At 47.1% G+C, this 8,982-nt stretch overlaps 1 protein-coding gene across 2 annotated transcripts in view; it reads right to left on the reverse strand.

Annotated features, from left to right (window-relative positions):
* Positions 1 to 1,290: 1,290 nt before the first annotated feature.
* Positions 1,291 to 8,982, reverse strand: part of LOC121942136 (CSC1-like protein 2) — an 8,617-nt gene continuing 925 nt past the window's right edge. Inside the window, exons 3-11 of one of the 2 annotated variants that reach the window (XM_042485262.1) lie at positions 8,307 to 8,413; positions 7,703 to 7,789; positions 7,550 to 7,615; positions 7,117 to 7,279; positions 6,662 to 6,767; positions 5,765 to 5,932; positions 5,571 to 5,686; positions 5,403 to 5,486; positions 1,291 to 4,484 (exon numbers count right to left, since the gene is read on the reverse strand). In XM_042485262.1, coding sequence (XP_042341196.1) covers positions 4,278 to 4,484; positions 5,403 to 5,486; positions 5,571 to 5,686; positions 5,765 to 5,932; positions 6,662 to 6,767; positions 7,117 to 7,279; positions 7,550 to 7,615; positions 7,703 to 7,789; positions 8,307 to 8,413 — 1,104 coding nt within the window. In that variant the 3' untranslated portion in view covers positions 1,291 to 4,277. Of the gene's footprint in view, positions 4,488 to 5,402; positions 5,487 to 5,570; positions 5,687 to 5,764; positions 5,933 to 6,661; positions 6,768 to 7,116; positions 7,280 to 7,549; positions 7,616 to 7,702; positions 7,790 to 8,306; positions 8,414 to 8,982 lie in introns of both variants that reach the window. The other variant, XM_042485261.1, reaches the window with a different exon arrangement.

Genomic DNA, 8,982 nt, shown 5'->3' on the forward strand with positions numbered 1-8,982 from the left:
TCGTTCTCACACAAAGACTTTTTAGTCGTTCTCGTCTAAACGTGGACTCAACTGTCCAACTTTTAAATGAAAAGCGGCGTAGGAAGTCACCTGCAGTCCACCTGCTGATGAAGAACATGTGATGTGTTCAAAAGCTCCAGATCAACTGCTGATTGGCTCGGCTGATTTTGTTTTTAAAGATGCTGATCGTCAGAAAACTCAGAAGCAGGCGGACGCTCAACAGCAGGCGGACGCTCAACAGCAGGCGGACGCTCAACAACAGCCGGACGCTCAACAGCAGGCGGACGCTCAACAACAGCCGGACGCTCAACAGCAGGCAGGTTTCTATCATCTCTCTCTTTCTTTTTCTCTCCGTCTTTCTCTCTTTTTTTATCATTATTGTATATAGATTGTAATCTATCACACATCTGTCCGTCCTGAGAGGGATCTCTCTTCAGTCGCTCGAGTTTTCTTTTTTCCCCATTACAGGTTTTTTTGGGGAGTTTTTCCTTAGTCGATGTGAGGGTCTAAGGACAGAGGGAGGGTGCCTGCTGTAAAGTCCTCTGAGGCAAACTGTGTTTTGTCCAAACACTTTTTATGCTGCGTCCAAATGTCCAGACTTCACCACCCCTGCAGACTCGCAGACGTTGGCGGGAAGTCCTCGAATCCTGAGGGCTGTCCAGACTTACAATTAATAAAGTCCACAAGGGCCCTGAAGCGAACTTTCTGCAGACTCTGACAGAGTCCTCGAGGTACAGACTTCAACTCAGACTTCGGTGATATAATTACCCACAATTACTTGCAATTCGTAGATCACGTTGTGGTTTCTTGAATTACTGACCCAAAAAAATATTGTGAATTTTCATGGCTGGCTCAGGTAAAACCACCTTCGGTCTCTGGTGTCGTGTCAGGATAAGAACTACAATATAAACACGTGCTGCGGAGATTACCGTGTACACGTTTGTAGTTTGTCGTTTGGCTACCAACATCTCCACGGCAACAAATGTAACAAACTTGGAGCCTGTTTATCAGCGGCTTTATAGCTCTGCAGTCTCGCGCCCTCGCAGACTTGACGAGATGACGGTAAACACGTGACGGTACGTACGACTGAAGTCCGCAAGTCTAGAGGGTGGAAATTTGGATGCAGCCATAGTCTTTTCTAGGTCACATGAAAGTTTTGAATCCACAATTCCTCTTTCCATCTCCCAGAAATCCCTCATACGGGGCTCGCCTTTCCATCACGGCTCCATAACACGCTTACGTGGCCTTGGATTGAAATAATGTCGGCTAGTTTGGTGGCTGCAATAGAAATAAAGCTGCTAATGTTTTGAACATCCGTTGCCATGGTTACTGGGACGTTATCACCACAGGAGAAGTCACATGACATCGCTCAGCGAAAACACAGTCAGCTCTACGTTAAGTTTTAGCACATTTACTAAATCTCTGTGATGGAAACTCGCCTGCTGTCGTTTTAGTTGTTTGTGACGTGAAACCGCTGAGAGACAAAACTCAGATTTAAAGTCGCCGTGCTTCCTGCTGACGACAAACGTGGCTCATATTTATCTCCTCGCTCTCCTTCAGGTTCAGCCGTCGAGCGACTGAAAACTCAGTTTCAAACACATCAGAAAACAAGTTCTCCGCTTCCTGTCAGGACGTCTCTGCGTCTGGAGACCAGACTCCACCGTGAACTTGCTTTTCTGGAAACTAAAAACGAGCTTCGTTTTCTTTGTCGGGTCGAGAGCGGCTGAGCTGAACCTGCGACCTCGTTCAGTTTCATGTGCGTACAATCACGGCCGGAGCGGCGGACAGCAGACGCCCTGCTGGAGGTCAAATTCAAAAAAACGTCACGTGAACACAAACGCTGCAGGTTCTCCGGCGTGCAGCCGCCGACCGAACAGCCGCCGACTCGCTGCGATGACGGCCCAACGACTGCAGCTTTCATAGTCCAGCTCTGTGTCCACACACACGCGCACGCACACATGCAAGCACGCACACGCACACACACACGCACACACACTCTGCACAACATGACAAAAATCAAAACGAGCAACAAAAACTGATGTAAACATTATTTTAGGAAAACAAACACCTGAGACTATTTCGTCATCGTCACGTCGCTGCACCAGAACATCCTTTTTTTATCTGAATCACTTCCTGCTCCTGTTACCATGGAAACACATAACAGCGGTGAGACAGTGACGTCTTTTCCTTCCATGGAGCCCAAAAATCCTCCTCGCTTTTTCTCTGCAACGCGAGCGCTTTTGTTCTTTTCAGTTTCACTTTTTGACAAACGGAGGACGACTGAGTTTGTCCAGCAGGGGGCGGGTCAGAGCCGCGTCGCCCCCGGTGACGCCAAAATATCTTAAAACACGGAAACACCCACGGAGGTTTAAAGCGTCTCAGAGGAGCGCTCCAGCGATTTAGTGTCTTTGACATAAAGTTTCGAGAGAATAAATTTGAAAAAGAATAAAGTGGAAGTTGCCGCCGTTTTTCCTCCAATCAGAGTTCAGCCCCGCCCCCGCTGGCACGCATCATCAGACACCAGGAGGATCATGGGAAAGAGATGACTGAACTTCATCGTCTGCACTGAAGCTGAAGCTCGTTTTCACTTTTCAGTGAAATCTTAAGAAGCTGAAACTTTTCAAATTCTAATAAAAATGTCGATGTGAAAACGGACGTTAGCTTCGGTTAGCTTAGCACACAGACAGGAAGCAGGAAGTTCACACGGTGTCGTCTGAAGACCCGTCCAAGCAGAAAGTGTTTTTTCTTTGTTTCTCTGCATGATGAGTTTCACTGCTTTTAATCTTATCGTGTTGAGTTTGAAAAACTTTGTGCAGCTCTGAGCATCTTTACGACTTTTGAAAGAATAATTTTAATACCAATAAAATAAAACTCTATTATTTTTAGATGAATGACTTTATGCATTTTTAGACTTTTTTAAGGATCAGTGGAAACTCTGTAATCTGAAAACTTTACTGACAGCGTTGAAATCAGACAAATAAAGGTGTCGTTTTTTCTCTGTTGTGCGGGAGCTCGCCGAGCGTTTTCGCTCAGTTCCTTCGGCGTTCGTGTTCAGACGTTCACACGGATTCCTAAACATCAGATTCATCGTTTCAAATGTTTGAGCTTCAGCTGCAGCAGGAAAACAAACTGAAGACTGATCGTCGTCGTGGTGACCTGGTGATGACATTGAACCCTTCGTGGTGCAGGTTGGCGTACAATAAGCTACTGGACACACACACACACACACACACACACACACACACAAACACACACACAAACAGAGAACATTTTCCCTTGAGAGTCCCGACAGCTTCGGTTGCGGCAGGTAGACGTCTGAAAAGCGCTGCTCTTCTGCGTCTCCCGAAGCTCAAACTGCGGCTGCCGTCACAAAGTTGTCCGCCGACGAGAGAAAAGAATCCGACTGTTGAAGCCACACGGACACAAACCTCCCCGCTCCCTCCGTCAGCTGATTTAAGGTCGTCCGGGTGAAATCAGAACCAGAAAAAAAAGTGATTCCCGTGTCGAGTCTGCCGCTTCAGGCTGCTGAGATCGGGGTGGAAATCTGGCGAGTTCATTGGCCGCCACAATCTGGCGATGGATGACATCGTCTGCAGTTGGCGACATCGTTAATCCAGACTTTAAACGACATGCAGCGAAATCTCGGCAGGTCAGAAAACCCACAAACTTCAGGTGATTCAGACGCACAGCTTCCACGAACAGAAAGAAAAACAGCGAACAGGAAGGAGACTGCGATGCGTCTGCGTAAGCGAGGCGTCTATCACTACGAGAGCTGGCGGTTGGCGAATTATAGAGCACTCGGATGTCAGAGGACGGCGGTGACGGCGGGGGGTTCATTTGGAGGCATCCACCAGGCCGCAGAGAAAAACAGCGTCAGCTTTGACCCCTCGACGGGTCGAGTCCCGGCGACCCGCGGTAGGATCAAGACACAAGTGCGAACAAACTAAATCCAGCCCAGGCACGAATTGTTAAACCCCGCCCCCAACCCCGAGAAAAAAAACAAAAACTTTTGGCTTTGTGGTTTATGTACAGTGACTTCCTGTGGAGACAGTTCGATGTCCGTCAGGTGTCCACAGACGTGCAGGACTGGATGTTGGCGACCCGGCGCCGGCGTCAAAGGTCAGGGTCAAGTCTGCGAGCCGGGAGGGGGAGGAGCTAACCGTGTCCGTCTTTCTGTATGTGTGATGGCGTGTGTTGTGATTTTCCAGTCAGCTTTATTTCTAACTGTTGTGTGGACCCTCGACTAGCTCCGCCCCTCCCTCTAGCTCCACCCCCAGCTACTGGTGGACCTCGTTGGCTATCAGACTGTCCTCCCCTGACTGAAAATCCGCCTCGTTGATGCTGTTCCCTCCGTTCAGCATCTCCTCGTCCTGGGACGACCCTCGGTCCTCCTCGCCGCTGCCACCGCCCGGCTCGTCCGAGTTTGGGTCCTGGAGCACCTGGGCGATGTACATCTGCTGCTGCTGCTGCTGCTGCTGCTGCTGCTGCTGGAGCGCAAAAAACACCACAGGTTAACCAGCGGGGACGGACTAAAACACGACAAACAGCCTAAAGCCAAACCTGGGAGATGCTGGTTTGTTAAAAATAAGAATAAATAAATAACTCAGAACGTGAATGTTGGTGCCAAATTTGAGGAAATTATCTCAAGATGATCTTAAGATATAGACTTAACAAGAATGAGACATGAGGTCACACTGACCTTCAATCACCAAAATCAAACCAGTTTATTGCTGAGTAAAAGTGGACGTTTGGGCAAAATTCGAAGAAAAAGTAGTTCTTGAGACATTGCATTTACAAGAATCAGACACACAAGGTCACAATGGCCTTGATCTTTGACCAAAGACCACCAAAGTTTCTGAATTTCAATTTCACATGTGGACGTTTGTGCCAAATTTGAAGTAATTCTCTCAAGGTGTTCTTGAGATGTCAATTATACAATGATGACACAAATGCAAGGTTACAGTGACCTTTGACCACCAAATCTAATCAGTTCACCTTTGAGTCCACTTAAACGTTTGTGCCGAATTTAAAGTAATTCCCTCAAGGTGTTTTTGAGATATTATATTCACAAAAATGAGACGAATGAGGTCACATTGACCTTGACCTTCAACCACTAAAATGAGGTCAGTTTGTCCTAAAGATCAAGTGGATGTTTGTGCCAAATGTAATATTTTCCCCTCAATGAGTTCTTGAGAAATCACCGTAACAAGAATGAGACAGATGAGGTCCTGTGGCCTTGATCTAAACTGACCACTAAAATAGAATAAGTTTGTCATTGAGTCTGAGTGGATGTTTGTGCCAAATTTGAAGAAAAAGGTGTTCTCGTGTTGTCGTTTTCATAAAAATGCAGGTACAGTCGATCTGACTGAAAGAACCAGAGTTCGTTATGTGGATGGACTCACCTGAGACTTGGTGGTGGGGGAGGACGAGGGACGAGCTGGACGTCCGTTCTCAACAGCGTCCACGTCGGTCTCCTTGGTGTCAATCTGAGATGGAGAACAGAGTGAGACAGTGCACCGAACAGAAACATTTCTGTTTCTTATGTGTTTTTGACAAAAACGTGGCTGTACCTTGTAGTTGTGAGCGCTGAGGTACTTGAAGTGTCCGAAGCAGACGTGAGACAGACAGACCACGATGGTGACGATCAGCACCACCAGCGTGAACATGGAGGTCGGCGTCTCGAAACCTGATGGCACGTTAACAGTTAGCATGCGTTTGTTGATGGTTAAAGCCGTTTCCAGGTGCGTTACCTGCCGAGGCTTACCTGTGCGTACGGTGGAGAAGAAGAGCAGCCAGAAGAGGCAGAGGATCGGCGCCGCCACCACCTGGGTGACGGCGCCCGAGTGGATCTTCTTGTCCAATTTGGAGGGCAGGTAGGCGTAGTACATGTTGTAGCGGTCCACCAGGTGTTTCAGCAGCATGTACATGAGACCTGCAGGGGGACAGGTGAGCTGCTGAGTCACAAAGGTGACCTTTGCCCCTCTGATTATAAAATGTCACCACTTCATCATTTTATCCTGTTAGATCTTTAGAGGTAAAAACATCCAGCAGTCACACGGCTGTAACACCAACGCTTATTTATCCATGTGTGAGATCAAAGAAATAACCACGCAAAAGGTGTCAAAATATGCAAACACTTAATCTCAATCTACTAATAATAGTAGTCAAAGTGGATGTTTGTGTCAAATTTGAGGAATCTTCCTCAAGGCCTTCCTGAGATATTGCAATTATGAAAATGAGACAGATGCAAGGATAGACGCCAAAGGTTAATTTTCTTGTAATTTTTTCCTCCACCCCAGGGGCGTCTCTGGGATTTGAGGACAGTGGAGGCTCAGGTTGGACCTCCTTGTGTTTTTTGCAATCATTCTTTTCTATTTTTTGGAGATTTTGTTTTCTTTTGAAATTTTTGGTGATTTAAAAAAAACTGTGAATTCTTTTTTTCTTTTATTTTTTGTGTGATTTTTTTCTTTAAGAATTTGGATGATTTTCTTTAACTTTAAAATTCTCCACAGGCTTTATGTTCGACGTTAATTTTTCGGATCGCCCCTCTGGGTGGTTGCAGTAATACATCAGTGCTGACACGGTACTGCAGTGCTGAGAGTACACTGCAGTACTGACGCAGTATAACAGAGACGGGACGGTGAGTGTGGCTGAGACTGACCGAAGGGGACGATGATGGGACACGTGATGCTGTAGGCCATCACCACCGTGAAGACGTTCATCATCCACGCGTACGCCGCCCCGAACTGGAACTCATAGGCCTGGTGCTGGACGGACAGAAAGAGAGACACAAAGAGACACACCTTTAAAACCGGCTCCTCAGATTATTGACAACATCGTGTTTGTCCTCTGGGTCAGCATCTTTCCTCTGGGTCAGCGTCTGTCCTCTGGGTCAGCGTCTGTCCTCTGAGTCAGTGTCAGTCCTCTGGGTCAGTGTCCCTTCTGGGTCAGTGTCAGTCCTCTGGGTCAGCGTCCGTCCTCTGGGTCAATGTCCGTCCTCTGGGTCAATGTCAGTCCTCTGGGTCAATGTCCGTCCTCTGGGTCAATGTCAGTCCTCTGGGTCAATGTCAGTCCTCTGGGTCAGTGTCTGTCCTCGGGGTCAGTGTCTGTCCTCACCCTCTTGACGTTGCGGCGGTCGGCGGCGGAGCGGGCGAGGCACAGCCGGATCATGTACATGAGCAGTCCAGGGATCCTCAGCAGGTCCATGGCGTTCCCGATGAACGCCGAGGCGATGACGTAGTTGACGAAGAACGCTCCATTATCCGGCAGGAAGACACACCTGAAGGGGACACAGCAGGTCCGTCAGAGCAGAACTTCCCGACCGATTCTCGACTGATCGATCGATCATTCATCTTTATGAATAAAATATTGCAGAGAAACTGAACCAGTCGGATACAAAAACACAAATACTTTTATCAACATATATACATATACATATATATATATGTATATGTATATGTATATATGTTGATATTGGCATCGCTGGGTTTCTTTAACAATATGACAAAAATGATTTTTAAACATGAACATAAAAACATAAAAGACTCACTCAAATCTGACTTTGGCGTCAGCCAGAAACTTCTTATCAAACAGCCAGCGGAAGAAGACATCCAGACTGCAGAGGACAGAGACGTTTCAGTGAGGACAGCAGAGGTCAAAGGTCACGGAGGGACGGACTCTCACAGCAAACTGAGTTTATTACCTGCTGAGTCCGAGAGACGGCAGCAGCAGGACCATGAAGATCAGGAAGGTGTAACACTTGTGCATCGTCGTCCTGTTCTCCCCAGACCTGCAGGGACACACCGGGGGACAAACCAGGGTCACATCAAGATAAAACCAGGGTCACATCAAGATAAAACCAGGGTCAAATCAAGACAAAACCAGGGTCAAATCAAGACAAATCCAGGGTCCCATCAAGACAAAACCAGGGTCACATCAAGACAAAACCAGGGTCAAATCAAGACAAAACCAGGGTCACATCAAGACAAAACCAGGGTCACATGTGAACCTCAGCTGACATGAGACTTGGACTTGTTGTCCCGGTCTTTGCAGTCTACAAGCTGAGGCGTCGAAAATCACTGAGGGGTCAGAATGTTTATCTGAGCAGCAGGTGGCGCCGTGTACAGCAGCCTCAGACACCAGTGTGTGAATGTGTGTGTGTGTGTTAATATGTGTGTGTGCGTGTGTTAATGTGTGTGTGTGTTAATGTGTGTGTGTGTTAATATCTGTGTGTGTGTGTGTGTGTGTGTTAATATGTGTGTGTGTGTGTGTTAATGTGTGTGTGTGTTAATGTGTGTGTGTGTTACCTGGTCCAGTGAGCCTCGAAGAAGGCGGAGTAGTAGACGATGGTGGGGAGCAGAGCGGAGAACGCCCACAGCAGCAGAGTGGGGAAGAACTGCGTGACGATGGGATTCTGTCCAAAACAAACAAAGAAGAACCACTTCCTGTCAGCAACGTTGAACAAACAAAACACGCAAACGGCTCGACCGTGTGAGCGGCTCCAGACGTCTGATCCGACATCACATTAAAATGACAGAAAATGTCTCGTTAACACGAACATTTCTGACGTATTTACACGTTTAAAACATCAAAGCCTCCACGCCGTCGGCTGAATCACGCCGTGGTCACGTGAGCTCCTGTTGGTGGTTTGGGACAGTCAGAGGACAGTCAAAGATTTGAGGACATCGGGGGCTCAGAAATGTAAACATGTTTTACTTTTTTTTTCCTTTAAATTTATGTTACTTTGAGAAGCTTTTCTGAAACCTTCCAAACCTGCCAAAATAAAAGCAGCCAAAATGAAACCACTCATCGCAGCCAGAAACTGTAAAAACAGAAGTCATTTCTGGATTTTAAAATTTCTGATGGTCACTCAGGGAGGCTAAAAAAAACCAACTGTAGCTCTGGAGAGGGTCAATATATAAATACATAAGGCCAAAAAACTGTCAAAAAAACAGCTACCTCCCTCCTCTGATAAATAATAAT

This window comes from Plectropomus leopardus, chromosome 4, assembly GCF_008729295.1.
Source record: "Plectropomus leopardus isolate mb chromosome 4, YSFRI_Pleo_2.0, whole genome shotgun sequence".
Classification (NCBI taxonomy): Eukaryota; Metazoa; Chordata; class Actinopteri; order Perciformes; family Serranidae; genus Plectropomus; species Plectropomus leopardus.